At 47.7% G+C, this 23,141-nt stretch overlaps 1 protein-coding gene and 1 long non-coding RNA gene across 2 annotated transcripts in view; one reads left to right on the top strand and one right to left on the bottom strand.

The window, feature by feature from the left end:
- Window positions 1-23,141, bottom strand: part of LOC308646784 — a 98,566-nt gene that overhangs the window by 69,318 nt on the left and 6,107 nt on the right. The gene's annotated exons all lie outside the window — the stretch shown is intronic.
- Window positions 1,701-6,536, top strand: LOC308647384 (alpha-1-antitrypsin-related protein-like; the record flags this gene model as incomplete). The annotated part of the gene is made up of 5 exons (XM_081291432.1): window positions 1,701-1,753; window positions 2,554-2,619; window positions 2,717-3,360; window positions 4,690-4,960; window positions 5,882-6,536. 5 exons carry the CDS (start codon window positions 1,701-1,703, stop codon window positions 6,258-6,260), a joined length of 1,413 nt encoding a protein of 470 aa, XP_081147558.1. The 3' UTR covers window positions 6,261-6,536.

Below are 23,141 nucleotides of genomic sequence, written 5' to 3'. Positions count from 1 at the left end.
CTCATGGAGAAAGGGGGCCCTTGGAGCTCAGCCCATCAACTGGCTTCTCAGACTTCCAAAGAGGTCCAGGGTCCTGTCCCCTGCACTCACTGACCCACCCTCTGGCCCCAGTGGCCTCTGCCCTTCATCTACTGCTGGAGACCCCAGGAGAGGTGTGTACCTAACTCCTCGGTGACCTGGCTGCCCTTTCAGCCCTCTCCTTGCTCTTTCTCACTAGGTTCATGGCTTTGTGTCCCATGCGCCAGCCCCTTGCCATTCTGAAGGCTGTGGGTTCACAAAGCCCACCACCTCTGCCCCAGGAGCTGCCCTCCCAGGTCTGATCTGGATGTAAGTTTGGTATCAACCTTTATTTCACTTAATTGTCCCCGTCCTCTTTGAAAGATGAGGTTCAGAGAGGTTCCACTGTGCCCTGTAGGTGGCACAGCTGCTCTTGGCAACCTGGATTAGAACTCGGGTCTGTTTAAATCTCTTCCTGCCCCAAACGCTGATCTTCCAGAGAGAAAGTCTCATCATGTCCACAAAAGGTCTGGGACAATATTGGTGGCCAGGACAGAGCATTGGGCTGCTGATAGGACCTTGGCTATGTATGTGCAGGGCCCTGACCTCTGGAGACAGGTGCAGCAGGTTAGTCCAGGGACAGTGCCCCAAGCCGGGGGCATCACACTCTCATGAACTGTGGACCCTGAGGCTCTGAGGTGCACCCTGATGTGTGGGAGACCAGCTATAGTGTCCTGTAGGGTGGGCACAGCAGCCTCAGAGCAATGCTGGGACCCCACACAGGCCTCAGGTCAGGAAGGAGAAACATCCCAAATGCCTGGGTCCCGGGCACACTTTGGCTCCCATGTGGCAGATTGAACCCACATTGCAAAGGAGCGCTTCTGTCCAGTCCAGAAAGAGGACAAACTGGCTGGGGTGCTCAAAGCTCTTCAGCAAGGGCGCTCCACAGGGGACACTCAGCAATGTCTGGAGATTATTTTATTGCCACACCTGGGGGCCGCAGCGTCATGACAGATATCTGGTGTCCTCTCAGCTGCCACAAATCCTGCAACAGTCCCCCACGGCAAAGCATCCCCCAGCTCAATATGTCCACACTGCCAGGACCCAGAACCCTGCCATCCTGGGTACTCAGCCTGAACATTGGCCACACTCCCAACCTCAGAGGAGTCAGAAGGATAGGAATGGCCCCAGCTGCCCACAGAGCACCATATCAGACTGCAGACCTGTGTGGCTCCAGCTCAGTCTGAACTTCCGTGGAGTCTTAAGTGAGTTACTAAAACCACTCTAAGCCTTGCGTTCCCCCACCCTGTAAAGTAGAATAAGACCTGCTTTGAGACCAAAGCCAGTGTCTGTAAGTGTCAAGGACCAGGTGTCCCATAGGCTCTTTATCAGTGGCAATATCCAGGTTAGGAAAGTCATGGGACTCAGAAAAATATATATATATTTTTTTAGAGAGAGTGAGAGAGGAGAGAGAGAGAATTTTTTTAATATTTATTTTTTAGTTCTCCACGGACACAACATCTTTGTTGGTATGTGGTGCTGAGGATTGAACCCGGGCCGCACGCATGCCAGGCGAGCGCGCTACCACTTGAGCCACATCCCCAGCCTCTCAGAAAAATATTATATTCAAGTGGCTTTCAAAGTGAGTGCTGTCGTAGTTGCAAGAAGAGGGAAATGCATGGAGTGTTCGGAATCTGGGGAGCATGGGCTGGAATCAGGCAGCTGTGGATGACCACAGCTGCTCTGTGTTTTGGCTGTGGGTCTTGGCAAGAGATCCTGCCTCCTCTGGGCAGCAACTGCTCCGTCCATTGTATAATGGGATCAGTGGGAGCCGGCAGAAATATTTCGGATACTTGAAAGTCCTCCCTGATCTGATAGAGTCCATTTGCTGGGTAACTGGGGACACTTCTCTCAGGCTTCCTGTGCCTCGGGTTTTTCATGGTAGAATGGGGTCTGGGGCACCTGCACCTCAAGGTCATTGCAGGGGTTCAGGACCCAGCCTGCCTGCTGCCTGAGTTGGTTCTGCCATTTTACTTGCTGGCTGACTTTGGACACCTATGTGCCTTAACCTCTCTGGGCTGCAGCTTCTTTAGTAACAGAAAGTAGTTACAATTCTCCCCTCAGCACTGTGACAAGAAAGTCAAGCATGAACACGGGTGAGAGCTGGGCAGAGGTCACCAGAGGGACAGCATCATGTTCATTTTGATATTTGTCTGATTCTTTTCCGTGATGAGGACTGAGTGCATCCTGTGTCGGGTCGATCCTGGTGAGGAGAGGTTTATTGGGACTCATGGCTCAGGTTCATGGCCAAGGGTCCATATCTGCGGAGGGCTCTCTTGAAGGCCAGATGTCATGAGGCGGCACGGGGGTCAAGTGGCCAGACTCAGGGAGCAGGTGTGTGTCTCCTCTGGTCTCTCATCCAATTAGACCCCCAGATTCAATCATGGGGCTGCACCCTGGTGGCCTTATCTAGACCTGCTCACCTCCCCAGGGCCTGGTCCAGGCTCTACTCTCTTGATAGCTCACTGTGAGGTTAGACCCCGCTGTGCCTTTCAGGTGCACCATCATCACTGCAGATGAAGATGTAGGCAGCACCTGTGTGGGCTGGGCACCCGGCACACGGTCAGTCAGCTGACTCTTGTGCTTGGTGTCCATCACTGGGCAGGGGAGTCGTCTTGGCCTGTGCTCAGGACATGGCCCTCCCTTCTCTGTCTTACAGGACAATGCCATCCTCCGTCTCATGGGGCCTCCTCTTGCTGGTAGGCCTGTGCTGCCTGGCCCCAGGCTCCCAGGTTCAAGATCCCCAGGAGGCCCAATCATCTGATCATGGCCACGAGCATGAGGGACATTCAACCTGCCACAATGTCTCCTCCAAGGTCATTGACATGGCCTTCACCTTATACAGGGAGCCAGCCACATGGTCAAGACACAGCAATATCTTATTCTCCCCAGTGAGCATCGCGATGGCCTTTGCCATGCTCTCCCTGGGGACCAAGGGTGACACTCACACCCAGATCCTGGAGGGCCTGAAGCTGAATCTCACAGAGACTCCGGAGGCCAAGATCCATGAGTGCTTCCAGCATCTCCTCCAGACTTTCCAGAGGCCCAGCCAACAGCGCCAGCTGACCACGGGCAGCAGCCTCTTCATCCACAGCAGCCTACAGCTCGTGGATCAGTTTGTCCAAGACACCAAGAATCTGTACCACTCAGAGATCGTCCCCGTCGACTTCAGGAATACCCACGAAGCCGAGAAACAGATCAACAGTCATGTGCAGCAGAAAACCCAAAGGACAGTGACGGGTCTGGTCAACCATCTGGAGAACGACACAGCTCTTGTCCTGCTGAACTACATTTCCTTCCATGGTGAGGTGCCTCCAGCCAGAGCTGGTTCCAGTGAAATAATCCAAAGTGTGCTTCAGGCTCCCTCTTGTTAAACTCTCCTTCACGATGCAGAAAGGAATAGGGCAGGGCCTCTCCACCTGGCCTCCCCGGGATTCCACTAGGAAACGATTCAATCCATTCTGTGAACCAAGGAGGCTCGGGAGGGAGGAGCTCAAGCTGCTCATGGGTCATCTTCTCTGCAGGACCTGTCAGAGCCCTGTCTGTCCTCCTGCTCACTGGGGATCCCCAAGAGGGAGGGACACATGTGATGGCTCCTAACTAGAGAGCCACAAATGCAAGTGGTAGCAGGTGGAGGGAGGGAGGGGCCTTTCATGAAATGTACTTTGGACAACTCTTGTGGAGTGTGGCACCTGGGAGTGTGCAAGACCAGGGTTCAAATACTGTCTGCACCACCCAATGGCCTTGACATTGGAGGAGCCATCTCATCATTTGGGATGTGACTGTCCTATATTGTCAAGTCTGAAAGGAGTACCCAAGTCACACAGAGCATGGCACAGTGGGGGCCCATCACAGCTAAGCAGCTGGCATGAACATTCAGCCTGCCCACCTGCCAGGACTCCAGGGCCCCAGCTCCTAAGGCAGCTTCCACTGCCCCAGGGCAATGGCCAGGGGAGAGCAGCAGAGTCAAGGCCAGGGTCGGCTTCCTCCCACCCTGGCTCCCTTGTTCATAGGCAGAGTCCAGTGCTGAGCCCCAGGACCTGGCAGCACAACTGAGGGGATGGCTCTGCGGGGACTTAGGGCAGCTCTTGTCCCTCCCAGCACCACCTCCTCCTGCCCAATGAGATATCGGGGCTCAGGCTTCCCTGTGGCACCTGCCACTCTGCTACTTGTGAGGGACAGGCACTGTTGTCCAGCACAGGGGGAGCTCTGGGCTTCACATGTGTCCAGGACGAGGACTTAGGGGTGTCCTGAATACAGAAAAAACCATCTATTCACGAGGGACAGGGAACCATTGGGAAAGAAGCACCCAGGGGCGATCCTGCCATCAGTGTTCTTAGCACCTCCGGGTACTATTAAATCCACATAAAATCCACCTAGAGCCATGTCGGTTTGGAGTTGGGTTTTCACATTAAGCCTGACTCTATCCAAATCCTAAAACCCCATCTGGCTTTCCATTATTTCCACATAAACCTTCAGCAGCCTGTTTTCATCTTCATCCCATTTGACAGACACTGAAACTGAGGCTGAGAGAGGAGCTTCACAGGAAGGGGGATCAGGGAGCCCTGGTTGCTGCCTAGTGCCCAACCTACATCTCACCCCCTCCGTCCCTGCCTCCCTTCCTCCCTCCAGGCAAATGGAACGAGGAGCTCAATGCTGAGCGGCACATCGTAGAGAACTTTCACGTGAACAGGAAGATGACCATCAAGGTGCCCATGATCCACTGCCTGGGCAACTTCTTCCTGCACCGGGACAAGGAGCTGTCCAGCTGGGTGCTGGTTCAGCACTACCTGGGTGACACCACCACCTTCGCCATCCTGCCGGACCCAGGGAGGATGCTGCAGGTGGAGAAAAAACTGACCCCCAAGCACTTTGAAGATATCCTGAGAAAGATCAACATCAGGTGATGCCCCGTCCAGGAGCCCACACAGGAGCTGCCAGTGATGGCTGGCGGGGGGCCTGTCCCCTGCGCAGGGCCCTGTGCTACAGGCTCAGCAGCTGTGCTTCCCATCAGTGTGAGCCAGGCTCAGGGAAGGGTGAGTGACAGGGGAGTGCGGACCCAGAGACTGGCCTGAGGACTTCACTGCCCTCCAAGGTCAGCGCCCTGCCCTTCACCTGGGGGCATGAACAGCAATGCCAGCACGTTGTGTCAGGACCAAGGACAAAGGCCTGGGCCTGCAGGCTAGGGCAGCACGAGAGAGGACTTCCGCGAGGACCAGCCATGGTGCACAGGGGAAGTGCCTGCATGGAAAGGCCCAGAACAAGAACAGGCAGCGCTGGGAGCTCAGGGCACGTGCCCACAGGCTCTGTTTCTCTGTCGCAGCTCAGGCTGCTTCATCGGCCCCAGAAGCCACAGAGCTGGGGTGTGAGGCACAGAGCAGGGCACAGGGGCATGGTAATGAGCCCAGCCCTGGTGATGATGCAGGATTCACTCCAGGTAGATATGACACCTGAACCTGCAGGTTAACAGCCCCTGGGTGGTCACCACCACTGGCCCACCCTGCCCTCCTGAAGCCACCACACCCAGGCTGGGAACAGAGCACAAGGCAGCCTGGCGCTGGTCCCTGAGCTCAGGTGCCAGTGTGTGGCCTCAGCACAGTCCCTGAGCCTCACACCATCCTGGGGACAAGGAGCTGAGCCTGCAGCACAGCAGGGGTCCAGGAAGCTAAAGTACACAAGCCAGTGACTTCCTGTTCTGCTGAGGGTGTGGACAGGGCACTAAGTGGGAGAACCAATCAGGAGAGGAAACACTTTCACAGCACGGTGGGGCCCAGCAGAAGCCAGAAACCCTCTGAAACACCCTCATTTTCCACCTTCCTACCAGGCCAGCCAATTTACACTTCCCCAAACTGTCCATCTCTGGAACCATCGATCTGAAGCCCGTCCTGACAAGTCTGGGCATCACCAAGGTCTTCAGCAATGCCGCTGACCTGTCTGGGATCACAGAGGATGCTCCCCTGAGGGTCTCCCAGGTGAGGATGGCCAGGTCCAGGGGTCTGCAGGCCACAGTGGTGGGGGCCTGCTCTGGCCTCAGGCTGAGGGAGGGGCCAAGGGACACAGCAAGTGCCAGGTGGGTCCTCCTGAGGATGCAGAGCTTCACCAGCTCTGACAGGGAGGAGGACAGAGCCCAGGAGGTGGCCTTCCAGGAACCACCCCTGAGGGTCCCACTGACCCTTGGCCTCTTCCTTTCCCAGGGCCATTGAGTCCTTGGGCTTCTGTTTACTCACATTTACTCAGAGAGGCTTAGGCTCAGTGACTTCAGGGAATGTTCTGGAATCTTTCACCTGTGACATTAGAGCTACTTGTGAACCAGCAAATCTGAATTATTACTGAGTCCACTCAAATGGGCCACTTGCTGGGGAAAGCATGAAGGAGCAGAGCAACTGCAGGCCCATGTGGGTGGCTCCCTCTTGGGGTCTGGGCACTGGGAAGTTCACCACCAGTGTCCCTGTGCCAAGGAGCTCCTAGCCCTACAGGGGGAGGGGATACATGTGGAGGTGACATGGAGGCTCTTGTGCCCTAAGATCACATCCAATGGCCAGAGAGATGGAGGTCAGGAAAGGAGGGGGAGGGGACCAGGCTGAGTCAGGCAGAGGCTGAGATGGGGTTAGGGGGACCTGAGTGACCCACTTGGAGCCTAGGACAGGACAGGCTGGTCCAGCAGGAAGGCCCTGGTGAGGTCCTGTTGGTAGGAGGCTCCCACGTGGGGCCTTGCTGCAGCTTGGGGTGGGGCAGCAGGACCTCAGAGCCCCTCTGCTTCTCTCCCCTCCAGGCCCTGCATAAGGCTGTGCTGACCTTTGACAAGGAAGAGACAGTGGCCACAGGGGATGCCAAATGGGAAGAAAACACTTTGTTTAAGGCCCCCACTGTCCAGTTCAACAGGCCTTTCTTTCTCATCATTATGGATGAATACACCAACTTTCCCCTCTTTGGAGGCAAAATAGTGAATCCCATGCAGAAATAGCTGGTCTCAGGCTTCAGCCCCTTCCTTCCTGGCCAAGCCACCTACTTGGTGACATTAAACAGGCTGGTTTGGGCAGTGTCTGCAGGTGGCCTCCAAATCCCGCACCTGTGGTCTCTGTGTCTCCCTGTGTCCTGAGGTCGTGTGAGGACTCCAGGTCACAGCACCTCTCAGTGACACTGTGTCAGGTGTGTGCTGGTCAATGGTGACTGGCTCAGGCCACGTCCTGTGGGCCCTGGGCATGTCCATCCTGAGAACTTAAGTCCTGTCTGGGAATCCTGAGGGGGTCTGTGGCCCAACCGCAGCCCGAGGCCCAGGGTCCACCCAGCACCCCATGCCCCCTCCCACCCATGGCTGGCCACACCCACCCAAGAAGCCTCACCTGTTAGTCAGCCTTTGTGCTCCTCTGACTAAAGACCCGACCAGGACAATTCAGAGGAGGAAACGTTTACCGGGGGTTCACGGTGGCAGAGGCCTCAGTCCACACACAGCCAGGTCCATTCCTCAGGGCCAAGGTGAGGCTGACCCCCATGGAGGAAGGGTGGGGGGAGGGAAGCGGCTCACGTGGGGATCAGGAAGCACAGAGAGACTCCACTGAACAGATACAAATATAACCCCAGAGCCATGTCCCCTGTGCCCTCCCCTCCAGCCACCCCCACCTCCCTCAGTGACCCCCAGGTAACCCCTCAGGGAGGACTCACTGATGGGCTTTAGGTCCTCACAACCCTCACTTCTCCTCTGAACCTTCTGCAGTGTCTCCCTCGTGAGCTCTGGGGACACCTCACATCCAACCATGACCCTCTGTGCCCCAGACCTGGCCGCTCACACCCTGGCTTTGAGTAGCTGTGACTACAGCCACAGCAGGGAGGTGACATGACCCCTCTCACCACACTGTCCCCTCCCCAGACCTGGCCGCTGGCCTCCCAGGGCATGTCCTAGGGGGGTTGGAGGAGGTGTGAGGAGCCTTCCTCAATGGGCTGGGCCAGGACACTGACCTCTGTCCTTGTCTTTCCATAGCTGCCCAGGAGGCTCACACGTCCCCTCTTGGAAGAGCCTCTGTCCCCAGTGAGCAGGAGGGGCTCTGTGTCACTGTCTCCCCCTCAAGCCCACCAGGCCCCAGGCCCCCAGACCCCCAGGCCACTTACCCTATGTCCCCTCTCCCTAGTCCTGTGCCATGGCCCCAGGGATGGCTCCTAAAAGTCATGGCAGGCTGCGTTGGCTGTGGCAGGGCAAGCGCTGTTTTGTTTGGCCTGTGTGGTTCTAAAAATAAAGTTCGTTTCTTTTGACAAGTGGCTCCTGAATTGTGCCCAGCCAGACTCTGGCACCCCAGTACTGGCTCTTCTTTCCTGTGTGATGTTCTCAGAGCCAAAGGCTTCCTAAGTCCAAAGACTCTTTCACAGCCCAAGATTAAGGTGGGAGATTTGACCCAAGACCAGAGCCACAACCCAGATGAGAACTCTCCACATGCCCCTGCAAGGGACTAAAGGACCTGCCCATGTTGACCAGAAGGGAGACATCTGAGGGCGACAAGGCAGTTTTGAGTGCCAGCCTTTCTCCACCATTGAGCTCATAAGCTGGAATGATCATACTCCCTCCTACACGGAGAAACCCTGGGCCATGACTGATCTGATGCAGCGCACTATCCAGACCTAGGATGGGCCCCAATGTAGAAGAGAATCTAAAGGTAAAAGATATCAAGAAGTCTTCCTAGGAAGTCTAAGAGAAAAAAAACAAAACTGTGCCCAAGAGTTAGAAGGAATCGGAGCCAGCCCTGAGCCCTAGCCTAACCAGAGGTCGTCTACAGACAAACAGAGCCCAGTAAGCCTCCCACTGCTCCAGCACCTCCCTCTCACACCCTCGATAGCCCTGAACATTTCTCTGGGCCCCACATCTGCCTAAGGCCCCTCTGCCCTATGAAATTGGCAGCCATGATCAAAAGAGCTGTACCCAACTGACTCAGAGCTGAGTGTCCAGGCCACTGCTGCTGCCACCCTCTCCTTGCCCAGAGGCATTAAGGGGAAGAGTGTGTGGCTGAATGCTGGACCAGTAGTCAATGATGGGTAAGATCCAATTGCAGTGGTACCAACCTAAGACAGGAGGCTGACGCCTTGAAGTCAGCTCATCCGATGACGGGTAAGGACCATATGTAGTATTGGACAACCTAAGACAGGCCCGGTCCCTAAACCACATGCTTGTTGTTTAATTAAACAGAAGGGGGAGATATTGGGAGCCACAGCCAAGTTGGAATGGCCCCTGGCATTTTACCAGAAGTAATGGTTGAGAGGTGATGCCAGGGAGCCATTAAGATGATGATAATTAAGTTAAGCTGTGTATAATTGCTGTGACTGGATGATGCTGGATTGAAACAGGCTGTGTATTCAGTTGTATATTAGACCCTTGCTGTCTGGCAATAGAGCGGCTCCTGCTGCCTCGGGTGCCCGCTACTTTGGAGTTCTCACGGAGTTCCCGTTGAGCTCTCCTGGGGATTGCTGGAGAGTTCGAGTTGGTTGGAACAGTTCTGGTGGAGGGAGTTCCAGTTGGTGTGTGGGGTTTCTGGGAGGGCTGTGTGGGTGGTGTTCGCATGAGCTGGGAAATAATGTTTGTTCCTGCTTGAGTGGCTCGTGATTTGTGCCCAGCCAGACTGCGGCAAAAAAGAAACTTTCTCCTAGGTGGATGGTGGAGATTTTCTGATGGCCGCATAGGTATCCTAGAGATTCTAGCCTCAGCCTTTATCAGCAGCTTTGCATGTTGTATGTTGGACATAAAACACTTGAGACAGTTCAGAGTCAACATTTTTATGTCCCCTGCCTCACAAGCAACACCGGGATGATTGTAAACAATGTGAGGTTTGTGCTTACAACAATCCTTGTCAGGAACCAGAGCTCCCACCAGGAATCCAAACTATAGGAGGAGCACCTTTTGAAGACTTGGAAGTAGACTTCACTGATCTATGGTGCTCACGGGGCTATAAATAACTTTGGTTTTTGTGTGCTCCTACTCTGACTGGGTGGAAGCCTTTCCTACCTGCACTAAAAAGGCAAGGGAGATAGCCAGCATGGTTTCCTGGTGTTGGAAGCTGATTAACTGGCCATGAGACAGTTATTCCATGATTTGGTGTCCCAATAATTATTGGCTCAGACAATAGGCCAGCCTTTGGGCAGAGGTGATATGATTACTGCCCAAGAGTGTAAACATCAGATGGAAGTTACATACTGACTATAGGCTGCAGAGTTCTGGTAAAGTTCAAAGGATGAACAGTACTTTAAGGCTCAATTGCGTGAGCTGTGTCAGGAGACTCACATTGTGATGAACTTCTCCCTAATACACTGCTGAGGATCAGATCCACTCCCACTAGGAAGACTGGATTCTTTTCTTTTGAGATAATGTATGGGAGGCCCTCTCTTATTAGGGGACTATAGGGAGACTTAAGAGAGATAGGAGAATCAACCCTGAGTCGAAAGCTTCAGGTCTTAGGGAAAACTTTACAGGTTCTCAACCAATGGGTTAGAGAAAGATTGCCACTAAGTTTGACCCTGGTGCACACTCCTTCAAGCCTGGAAATTGAGTCTGAGTCAAAGAATGGAATATTCAACCCCTGAACTGTTATTTTATCCACCCCAACTGCAGTTAAGTTTGCAGAGACAGGTCCCTGGATTCACTACACCAGACTCAACGCCTGCAGCTGCAGACTGCGAATGCTCTCCAGATGCTGCTACGCCCTTGAAGCTGACCATCCTGAAGAAAAAGGAGCACCAGAGAAGCTCGAGGATCAGAAGGACAACAGCCCTGCTCCAGTCACACCGGAAGCTGACTGGTCTATGCACAGCTGAAGATTGAGGAGACTACCTATGGCCCTGTTTCAGCCACACAGGAGGGACTGGCTGATCAACGCATGGTGAAAGATAAACTTCCCACCAGGCTAAAGGACTCTTTCAACCTCTGAGATAGTTCTTACACTGTAATGCATTGCCACTCCTTGCTTATAGATATATACATAGTTCTCTGTTTGGTTTTTGCTACTGGTTTGATAACAGCAACTCCTACTGACTGGACTCTGGGTAACAAAATTCACTTATACTTTTTTATCTTGCCTATATAAGTTTTCTAGGATTTGTTTGGTGTTATTAGTTTGGCTTTGTTATTTTATGCTGTTTAACCTATGCTAACCAAAATGTTAGTCTATAATTTAGTTTGGTTTCCTTTGATAACCTTAAGGGTTTCTGCCCTACTCCTATTCCAACCATGGAGATCATGTGAACCATGTGTCAAGACAATCCACTAAGAGGTGGAAAAACATATATTTAGGACCTGTCCCACCAGAGGAATGCTATAGATGGATGACTGTTTGGAAAAGAAAAAGAGGTCCATTGGGAAGGAACATGATTTAGGAGGTCACCAAACTTGGGGTAAAGGTAACTGGCCAGCCCAGAGGATTTATTGCCACTTTTGCTCCTGCTACCTGGGCACAAAATGGCAGTTGGAGTTATACAACTCCTATTTACATGTTAAACAGAATTACTCACTTATAAGCTACACTAGAAATTATTAACAATCAGACTGCCATAGCCTTTAACCTCCTGGCCACACAACAGACCAGGTGCAAGTGGCTAACTATCAAACCACTTGGCATTGGATTACAAACTGGCTGAGGAAAAAATATATGTCGAGAGTTCAACAGCTCAGATTGTTGCATCCAAATGGATGACAATAGACAACAGTTAAGAATATAGCCAACAACACAAGAAAATTAGCACATGTGCTCCTTCATACCTATGAAGCCAGATTTAAAGTTAGGTAGTCAGTGTAGTTAGGTAAATCGGGTCTAATACCGAGTGAAATCTAAAATGGAGGCCATGCTGAGAATGACTCAGGGAAATGCAGGACAACTCATGGAATGTTAATGAAGTCCCGAAAAGGCCCTAGGACAAAGTCCACCTCAAAAAACAGCCCCCAACAGATTTGGAGATAGCCCATCCCAAAAGTCCTTCCTGCCCCTTTGGCCCACCTGTGTCCTAACCCTTCCCACCTACATTCCATCACCAAAACTATAAAAAAGGGAAACAACCGCACTTCCACGGATTCCACCTCTTGGGCCCCCTTCTTCCTCCAGGATAAGTCTTTTCTGCTGTCCTTTAATAAACTTCTAATTTCTACTCTGACCTTGCCTCGGCGTGCTTCTTTGGTGTTATTCTTCAACATGGGGGAAGCAAGGACTCGTCACCGGTCAACAGCGGTAACATATTGGAGGTCCCACTGAGATTTTTCTACACCGAGGTAAGCGCCTCTCTACGCACTCCATGTCTGTTTGAGGTGCATCTTTCTCTCTTTCTTTCTGGAGGGTAAGGTGGGCACCCGACGGCTACTTAAACGCAATTAGTGCAGCCGCCACTCTACAAGACTCGGGTGACAGGTTTCTCGGCCTAGGCAGCTCTCAATCACCTGTTCAATACAGAGCAGGCATGTTGGGTTCTGCCAAAGCCACTTCTAACTTTTCTGTCTGGGCCCGGAGAGCAATTGGCGTGAGTACACAGTGTCCTGACTCCCGATCTGCCTCGGATGCGTGGAGGTGGAGGAAGGAGTTTGCAACAACTGCGGAATTCCGGTCTGGGCTACTCTCAGACGATTCTTAAGGTTCCTTTCTCTTGATCCCCCTCCCGACAGCCCTCAGGGGTATCTAGGGTGATCCGTAGATGAATGGCACTGAGGGAAAGCCCCAATCACATTTGCCTCCCTATGGGCTACGCAACACTTCCAACCCCGCATCCATTCCTCCTGGATGCTTCCCTTCCTTCGCAGGTCAGAAATGTTAGCAATTCAGGATGTAGGACTGAGAAAGGCATGAGATAATTAGCAAAATCTGCCCAGGTTCCCTAAGATGCATAGGTAACTTTCAATAGTCTGTTTTACCGCCCAATGTTTAAAATGAGCTGTGTTCTTTAAGCTACTGGAGAGGCATTTTTAGAATCAACTCCTCCGGTCATCTGCTAGTCTACAGAGCAAAGACAACAAATGAGCACAGGATTCTCTTTTGCAATGGGTTTTTAGTGGCCCGGAGGAAAGCAGTAAGGCCCTTAAGTCTGAATCCTCCCAGGGTCTCTAGCACAGAGCAAACTGAGACCCTAGCACTTTGCTAAAGGGGACCAGAAACCCCTTGGCAAAAGCAAGGTGAGAGACAGGTTTTCTGGACCGTTTAGGAAGCTCAAGGTTAGGGAGACATACCTAATGAGAACAGTTTTCTCTGGCACAGCGTGGGCGCCTGAATCCTGTTTTCTTCTCACTCAGATGGGAGCTTCTCTCTCTCTCCAATACGCCAGGTGGACCACTAGCCTGTGTATTGAAAAATTGGGATAAGTTTGAACCTCAGATGCTCAAGAAAAAGCGCCTCATTTTCTTGGCCTGGCCTCAAATACAAAGTCCCTGATGAGAAACCTGGCCACCAGTGGGAAATATCAATTTTAATACAATTTTACAGTTTGATAAAATTTACAAAAAAGGAAATGGTGTGAGGTGCTGTATGTTCAGATTTTCTTTGCTCTAAGGGAAAATCCTAAATTATGCCAACAGTGTAAAGTAGACTTAGCTATGATATCTGCCATGAAGAGAAAAAAAAAATCTTGGACTCACTGAGGAAAAAGAATCAAGAGAAAAATTTGGGCCGATCAAAGTACATACTCCCTTCCCTCTTCAAGACCTAAGGCAGATAAAAACTGACTCTACTGGAAAGTTAGGAGATATGCCAGATTGCCTGGGATAGGATCTATCCAAAGAAGCTAATCCTGTAAGTGAAAAGGGAAACTGAGGAATTCCCAGCAGCTGCCAGAGCCATTTTCGATTTGGGGAAATTTCCTCATTCTTTCCCTGCACTGTAAGGATTACTCCACCTGAATGCAATAAAATCAGTCACACTGAGACCCTTGATTTTACACCTATACTTGCCCCTATGTGAGAACATCTGGTCCACTCATGGGGAAATCTAAGGTGCCACTGATAGAGTCATAATTAAATGGAAGTTCAAAACCTGGAGAGATATTTTCTTATCTGGTCTGTTTTAAAGGTTATTATAGATTGTTTCTTGGGGATAATCTAGGCTAAATGTGTGTCTAAAAGATGTTTCATTGTAACATCTGGTATCTAAATGAGTTTGAAGCATTGCATAATCTTGCAGTTAAAAGTTAGGGTTAGGTAATTGTTTAGTTTGTGATTTCATATAATTCATGCCAGAGAACTTAAATACTTAGGATAGAAAATGAAAAGAACTCTATTTCCAAGTTGGCAAGTAACTCCCAATCATTCAGTTTTATTTTTTCATCAATTTTTGAACTGGGTAGCCTAAAGAGATTTCACTAAGTATACCAGTGCATTGATTTGGGCAAGGATAGTAAATTATGATTTGGTATGTTTCTCTCAGTGTGTAAGATTTAGGAAAAAGTGTGGAATTAAAACGTTGGTCTGACTTATTAAAATGACATTAAATAGCAACAGTCTTGGAAATTTTTAAAAGCTTAATTTTGGATATACATGGTAGTGTGTGGTTCTCTTTTAAAATTTTCAGGCGATTTAATGTAACTTAATACTACTTTAGGATCTTAAGAACAAAGAAAGTGGCTTAATGATACTGAAGAAATTTCTTCTGTGGTAGCTTTTATATTATTAAGATCCTATTTTCACTTTTGTGTAAGCAAGTTTTTCTAGTGTAGGAAGATATAAAGATGAAATTTTGTGAATTGTATCTTAAACTTGTATCATAATTTTCAACATCCAAACCTGAAAATTGTGACTTATGGTTAAAATGCCTTAGACATGAAGTTTCTGCTCAAAATTCCAGTTTTCCCAGTTCCTTCCAGACCTCAGCCAGGACTTAAGTTGATATGCAAATAGAAGAAGCCTGGAGCACTCAGTAGGAGACAGATCTGAGGCCCAAGAAAAAAAAAGGGTAAAAGTGTCTTTTTATGGGAACTCAAACTAGATTAAACCAAAGAGTAAATTATGGCATTTACTAATTACTGGCTGGTCAATTTTTTCTAGGACTTTTGCCTTTTCTTAGATTCTATATATTTTTTTGAGCTCATGATTTTTTTCCTACAGACAAGTTAGTGTTTTTCTGATAAGTTCTATTTTTGATCAACTGGAGTTTTTTTTTCTAAAAAAAATTGCAATGAGATTTCACCTGAGAAAGCTGCAAGGCCTTTATTATTGTGTTATGTGTTACACTTGTGTTACGTGTTGTATGTCGGTATGTCTGTGTGTATGTCTCTATATCATGCAGTGATATGACAATTGACAGATGAGGAGCGCTCATGAAAAATTAAAAATGGATCCAAATATCTTTGATTCACGTGATTCAAATGGCTCAATTTAAATTTGATAAATAGATAAAAAAGAGGTCTTAAATTAAGCTTATAAGTTTTTCTAGGTGTTCAAAAAAGGCCCTAATAAAATGTTAAATCTACTTAAATTCAAAAATTTACAAGTATTGTTTCAAAATGTGAACAGAAGGAGGTTAACAGATAAAAAAGAGAAACTAGAAGGTTCTTGGTATGGATTTAATAGAGGGAAAATGTGTTTCTGGATAAGAGTATATATGATTAAGTAATTAAGAGGGTTTAAGTAAATGATATAAAGAAGGTCTGTGTAAGTTGCTTATAAGTGTAAGTTTTTGAGCAAGTAATCTTAAAGAAATTAAACAGCTGGTTAAACAAGTGCTGTTGTTTTAGAGAATTGTGCTGTTATTTCTTTAAAAGCTAAACTTGGTTAATATAAAAACATCAATGTAATTGGTGCCGTTAATGTGTTCATATCTTCCAGGTATACAACTCTGTAAGGTAGAAGCTTTAGAAAGAGCATTATATCAAGCTGGTGTTCTAAAATTGTATGGTAATTTTAGGCTTAAAAGAAAAACATGTTGGAAATTTATTTATATCATTTGTGTTCTATAACTGTACTTATTATCAATAAGTTATGTAAAGTTCCATGTTACTTTTTACACCGAGATACAATTTAAATGTATTTTTAAGTTAATGAGAGCCTAATCTATTTAAAGGTTTTATTGCAAAACACAAAAGTACTTTGCTACTTTTCTACAAAAGGTTAAAAGCTTTCAGCCTTTCTTTAATTCATGTTTTAGATGTGATATTATGTTGTGTTAGCTAATATTCATGTGAACTTGAGCAACAATTTATGTAGGCTTTGTAAAATGATGTCTAAAAAGATAAAGATCAGTTTCAGAACTACAGTATTTAAGATTTATGAGCCCCGCCTTATTTGAGATAAGGCTCTATGTCCCATCTCACTACATGTGAAAGTGACTATGAAAGAAGTGGGCTAGATTTCAGTACATTTAAAGTTGTGTCCAAAAGTTGGTTTTTGTCACGATTGCCAGGATCTCAAACAGGGGATATACTCCACCAAAACTCCAAGGTAGCTATTATATGAACTAAATGTTTTTACTCTTCTTAATTTTATTTTGTAGTTTTGTTTTACAGAGGTACTGATTTAAGAACACAAAACCTGGGTTAATTTAAGACAAGAAGTCATCACCTACAGGATAGAGAGACAGACATTAAAGCTCAGTGCTCTTAATATAAGGCTGTTAACTTATTTGCTAGATGTTTAAAATTAAGTTTTAAAATTAAAAATTTGGCTCTTGCCCTCTGAGTCAGTCTGAATCAGGGAATAGGGGACTTCTTCAAAGGGCTCTGCAACTCTAGGCCACATAACCTCCTGATCAGGGAGATTAATGAGACCAGTGGAGGACAGAAAGCCAATCAGTGCATTTGCTGTGAAGAGGAGGGTCATCAAAGAAGGGAGACATCCCTGATGCTTCCGAGGGAAGCCACATGGTCAAGCAAGGCCTGGACCCATCCTAGTGCAAATGGCACTAGCGGAACTGAGAAGCTGCTGTGAAGTTCCCGAGGACTCCCAGGGTAACTCAGCAGACTGTGAACAATAGATAGAAACAAAAGTCAGTTTGACTTGCTTCATCTTAAACACTTAGCAAAGACAGTCAAAGCCCAAACACAGCTATTCCTGGACATTTTAATAATAATAATAGTTAAATGTAACTTCCATAAATAAGTAAACTGGAGGCTACAAAAGAGATTCTCAGAGAGGAATGCCTGATAATTATCAAAAGGAACTGCCAGAGTAGTTTTTAGCTTAAGGCCTTTATTTCTAACCAACACAGGTAGGCTTAATGTTTGCTAGTATGGTTATCCAGCCCTAAGTAACAGAATGAAAGATTTCTCTGTTAGACACAGGTCATACTAGTGAAAGGATTTTGCAAGACCAGATGATATTAAATTATTAAACTATATCTTAAGGGAAGGACAACTGTAACCCTAAAAGTTAAATGTTGTGTTTACATCCCTGACATTTCTGGTAATGTGACAAATATCCTTAAACATTTACATGCTCAGATAGAAGCCATGTCCTCAGCAACTTTGTCATGGAAACAATATCTTAGCTCCTGGTTCTTGGTACTTCCTGGTGGTAAACATTGTTAGTCTTTCTTTGCCATGATATTCATTGGCATATTCCTGTGCTATGGGATTTATTGCTACATCAATATGGTTCCAGTACTAATGAATTCTTGTTTCTCTTATAGACCACCCATCACTCAAATTGCCTTCCAGCCTATGACTTCTCAATCAGACTTTTATCATGGACCACTCCATAGACCCGAATTTTAAAAGGGGACTCCAAACTGCTTGCCCCAACATCGCCCCTTTTGTCAGCCTGAAGAAGCCAGAACGGTCTTCGCCCCCATTCCTTACAGCAGTAAGGAGTTCCCCAAATGAGAGGGGGGAATGAAGCCAGATTTATAGTTAGGTAGTCAGTGTAGTTAGGTAAATCGGGTCTAATACCGAGTGAAATCTAAAATGGAGGCCATGCTGAGAATGACTCAGGGAAACGCAGGACAACTCATGGAATGTTAATGAAGTCCCAAAAAGGCCCTAGGCCAAAGTCCACCTCAAAGAAACAGCCCCCAACAGATTTGGAGATAGCCCATCCCAAAAGTCCTTCCTGCCCCTTGGCCCACCTGTGTCCTAACCCTTCCCACCTACATTCCATCACCAAAACTATAAAAAGGGGAGACAACCGCACTTCCACGGATTCCACCTCTTGGGTCCCCTTCTTCCTCCGGGAGAAGTCTTTTCTGCTGTCCTTTAGTAAACTTCTAATTCCTACTCTGACCTTGCCTCGGTGTGCTTCTTTGGTGTTATTCCTCAACATTGAGGAAGAAAGGACTTGTCACCGGTCAACAGCGGTAACACCTAGAAGGGCATTAAAGTTTGGGTCCCAAACATGCTTTTGGGAGATGGTTTTCAACCCTTGGTAGATTTAAAAGATTAACTGGTGTAGTGGGTATTCTCCTGTTAACCTGTTTATTGTTCCCATATTTGGCTCCATCGTGCATTAAGACTAATGGGTCCACTAGAAAAGCTGCTGTTGAAAGCATGACAACAACTAAGGTTTTGGCATTATATAAGTCTTTAAGCCAATAAAATGTTAATGATTCTCTTAAATTTAAATGATTTATGGAGAGCATCATTAAAGGGGGGAACTGAAGTGACACCCCCTTTCTCCACAGAAAAGAGTTAACTGGGCTTCTCCATAAATCTTCACCATGGCTGATTTTAGGACTGTTATCAACAGAGTCTCTGCAAAAGAATTCAATGTAGGTAAACTTCCTATTTTCATGTCGCCCTGTTTTATTTGGCCACTGGCCGAGAAGATACCAGCACTCCAGGTTCTGGACACCCCCTTACTAGATTTCACAAACATTTCCAGTATAAGACTTTGAAGAAATGTGCAAACAAGATCTCTGGCCTTGAGCTGGGCTTCACAGAGATGTCTACATTCCTAAGATAAGAGAAGTTACTAATTGTTCTCCATGGTAACAGCTGGCAGGGGAGGAAAGAAATGGGAGAAGAAGCTCTCCCCTTCTTAGGTGTTGTCCTTGAAGAGTTAACTTGCCCAAAACAGTGAAGAAAAAGCTGCTTTTATGTGAACTTCTGCAGACTCTGAACTTTTGAGCCCCTCCCTTATATGCTGGGTATAAAACTCTGAAACTCCCTGAACTTGGGGTTCAGGGAATTGATTGACTACAGCAAAAGCTATGCCCTCTGAACCTGGCTGCAGCCAAACAAAACTGTTTCCTACTATCATTGATGCCTTGCCTCCTCTGTCCCTACAACATCCCGGCCTTGTACAATAGTTTCCAGATCCCTGTGCTCTCCAGAGACAAAGCTGCTAATTACTCAGTATCATCTGGGAACACCTTGAATCAGCATAATGATCAGAGATAACAGACCTTTGTCATAGAGATTTCCTTGTGCTACTGGAACAAAGAACCCAGGGAACAGGATTTAGAGGCACATATTAAGTAAAAATGTCTTGCTGAGTCCACAGCCATCCTCTCAGAATAAACCCTGAGAGGTATTCATGTAATTGCCTGGATCTCCAAGGTGACCTTGAGCATTATGTTTTCAGGAGGAAGTCACTAAATGAGGTGTGACAGGGCTGAGACCCCAGAGCCCCAACACTGCCTCCCACTGACCAGGACACTGAGGAGCCCAAGGCCTCCCCTTCCCAGCCTCTCAATGGCAGGATGGAAGCAGGAGACCCACCTGTCAGGTGTCCTCAGTGTGTTCTGTCTTCTTGTCACTTAGCCAACCACAAAACTGTCATCAAGACAGAGGCGTCCCTAAGAAAGTTCTGGCCCTGGCCTGCTCCCTGTCTCTGGTTACTCGGCAGCAAACCAGCTCAGAAATAACTTCCTGAGCTGCACACACTCCTGAGTGACCTGATGAGTGGGTGTCTGAGGAGCCTGGTCACCAGGGATGGGGAGAAATGACTCGGTCTTTGTTCTGGAAGTGGACACAGAGGGGCCATTAGACCTGGAGGGCAGGTTCACCTCCTTGAGAGGTACAACTCCCCATAGGAGCCCACACAGGTGGGGGGACTCAGGTGGCAGGTGACCAGAGACCTGTGCACAGACCTGGCCAACAGGAAGATTCGGCATCAAACGTGGTCTCAGGAGTGGCCTGGGCTGTGGGTGCACAGACACGTTCAGGCCCTCTTGTGGACACTGGCCATGGTTCCTAGGTCTGTTCCAAGCAGAGAGAGGCCTGGGGTCCCAGAGCAGGAAGCACTGACTGAGAGCCATCTGGTCTAAGCTGGCTTCTCCCTGGCCCCAGCTTCCTGGGCTTCTCCTCTGTGGGATCCTCTCTGGACACACAAAAGTGTCAGGAACCCTGCTCATGCCCAAGTACAGGAGTGCTTAGGCCATTACCAAGTAGGAATGACACATTGAAATTTCCTTGCCAGCGTACCCCATGTTAAATGGACTTGCCTTGGAATTTCGCTGTTGACATTGCATGTGTGTTTGAGAAATGTGACCCTACTCAAGGACAAGGGTGGATCCAGAATTAGGGTGTATCCTGCAGTTTGAGGAAGTATAGTATCCCGGTCCTTGGGTTTAGGGCGTTCCCAGTTTAAGACAATAGGGATTTTAGGGAAGTTGGAGGTTGAAGATTATTGCTGCCGAGATTAGGGCGTTCCTGCTGCCTGAGCTCCCGTTGAGCTCTCGTTAGATTCAGAGAGGATTTTGGGAAGAAAGCCTCGTGTAGTAGGTGAATTGGGTGGCAGAAGAACTTGGATTGCCCCAGAGTGTGTGTGGAGGCCGGTGTGAGTTCGGGAATAAAGAATTGCTGTTTGAATCTACAAAGCTGTGTGGTGGCTCGTGATTCTGTGCCCAGCCAAGACTGCGGCATTTGGTGGCCCGTACGCGGAACGTCTGAAACTTGGAGGTAAATGAAATTGCTCGGCCCTGAGGGAAGGCGAGAGAATGGGTGACCATTTCAAAAAACAATGTGTTCTTGTTTTGATTTATTTCATTTTTGTTTCAAGCTGCCTGTCCCTAGAAATTTCTCAGGCAAACTGGGAAAAATGGATGGCTCAAGGTTTGAAGTTTGTCAGCCCGGAGAAAGAGAAAATTGATACAGCGAATTTTTATTCAGTTTTTTTTTTCATTCAGTTGCGGTTTTGTTCTGTGTTATCTTATTGGGTTGCGTTATCTTTATAGAAGATTAGAAATTAGTAAAAAAGAAACCAAAAAGGTGTTAAGTAAATTGTTAGAGATTCAGACCATGGAGAAAGACATTTTAGATCAACCAAAAGAGAAGGTCTCTCGAGCTAGTCAGAGAGAGGAAGAAAATTTAAAGGAAAAGGGGTTATTAGGAAAAAGGCCACAACAAGAGGCTGTTACTAACTCCGTTTTATTATCAGCGGGCGTAATTCAACCAACAGCCCCACCGATGGAAACAGCTGAGTGGCCCTCAAACCCCGTAGTTGATAAGTGGGATCCTGAGACAGGACCTCAAAGATTAGCATGCCCTGTACTTGAACAGGTAGGAGGGCAACGAATTCACTGTGCTTTAGATTTTAAAACAGTGAAGCAGTTAAAGGAGGCTATAACAACCTACGGTCCCCAAGCTCCCTTCACGGTAAGCATGGTCAAATCCATTACTAACTTGGACATGACGCCAGCAGATTGGGCTAGCATGTGTAAATCTGTGCTAAATGGAGGACAATATTTGTTGTGGAAAGTTGCCAATGAGGAATTTTGCACGGAGACAGCTAGGCGAAATGCAGCAGCCGGTTACCCTCAAAGAAATCTAGATATGCTTTTAGGAAAAGGACCTTATGAGGGTCAACAGCAACAAATTGAATATGATCCTGCTATATATGCACAAATTGTTGCAGACGCAGTTAGGGCATGGAAGACTTTACAAGGACATGGAGATTTACAAGGTCAGTTATCTAAGGTAATACAGAGACCTAATGAACCTTACGCTGACTTTGTAGATAGGCTTATTCAAACAGCCGCCAAAATTTTGGGGGATATAGATCAAGCAATGCCATTAATAAAACAACTTGCTTATGACCAAGCGAATCGTTGCTGCAGAGAGGTTATTAGACCATGGAGACATGAAGACTTAAATACATATATTAAATTATGTAGAGATATTAATGAACAAGGGCAAGTCTTGGCAGCTGCAGTACAACAGGCTTTAGATGCCAGGCCAGAAACATGCTATAATTGTGAACAAACAGGACATTTTAAAAGGAGTTGCCCTATAAGAGGAGGTTTTAACAAAACTAGAAATCAAAGGAATAGAATACCGGGTATTTGCCCACGATGCCGTAGAGGGAGACATTGGGCTAATGAATGCCGTTCTCAAACCACCATAGAAGGTACTCCATTACCAAAAAACGGACAAGGATCAGGTATTTACCCACAATATCGTGGAGAAAGGCATCAGGCTTCATTGCCAAAAAATGGACTGAGGGGCCCAATGCTCCGGGGCCCACAACCACAAATATATGGGGCAGTGGAGGAACCCAGCAACACCATCAGGGTGGTGCCCAGGACACATTGTCCATTAAATCCTTCATCAGACAAACCCGAGGGAGCGCAGGGTTGGACATCTGCGCCTCTGCCAGAGCAGTATTAACTCCAGAGATGGGAGTTCAAATCATTCCTACAGGAGTAAAAGGACCTCTTCCCCAAGGAACAGTAGGCTTATTATTGGGATGTAGTTCATCTACATTAAAAGGACTTATGATAAGTCCTGGGGTAATTGATCCCAATTATGTAGGGGAAATAAAAATTATAGCTAGTTCTCCAGGAGGTATATCAGTAATTTCACCTGGAGATAGAATAGCACAGTTGTTAATAATACCCAGCCTACATAATAAGTTCTCTAGTCATAATGTAGAAAGAGGTTCTAAGGGATTAGGCTCCACAGGTGTAGATTGGGCTATGTTGTCTTTAAATTTAGATTCTCGCCCGATGCTAAAACTAAATATTCAAGGTCACGAGTTTAATGGGCTACTGGACACAGGTGCTGACCTTAGCATCATATCTCATCGAGAATGGCCAAAACATTGGCCATTACAACAAGCCACTCAAACGCTTCGAGGCCTAGGAGTGGGGACTAATCCCCATAGAAGTTCTATGGTATTAGATTGGAAGGATCCTGAAGGATGTGAAGGAACTATACAGCCATATGTTTTGGATCACCTTCCTATTAATTTATGGGGACGAGATGTCCTGGAT

The sequence above is a fragment of the Spermophilus citellus genome (assembly GCF_964194105.1).
Source record: "Spermophilus citellus genome assembly, chromosome: 4".
NCBI classification, from domain to species: Eukaryota; Metazoa; Chordata; class Mammalia; order Rodentia; family Sciuridae; genus Spermophilus; species Spermophilus citellus.
The sequence above is the reverse complement of the archived record's forward strand: the minus strand, read 5'-3'. Positions and strand labels throughout refer to the sequence as shown.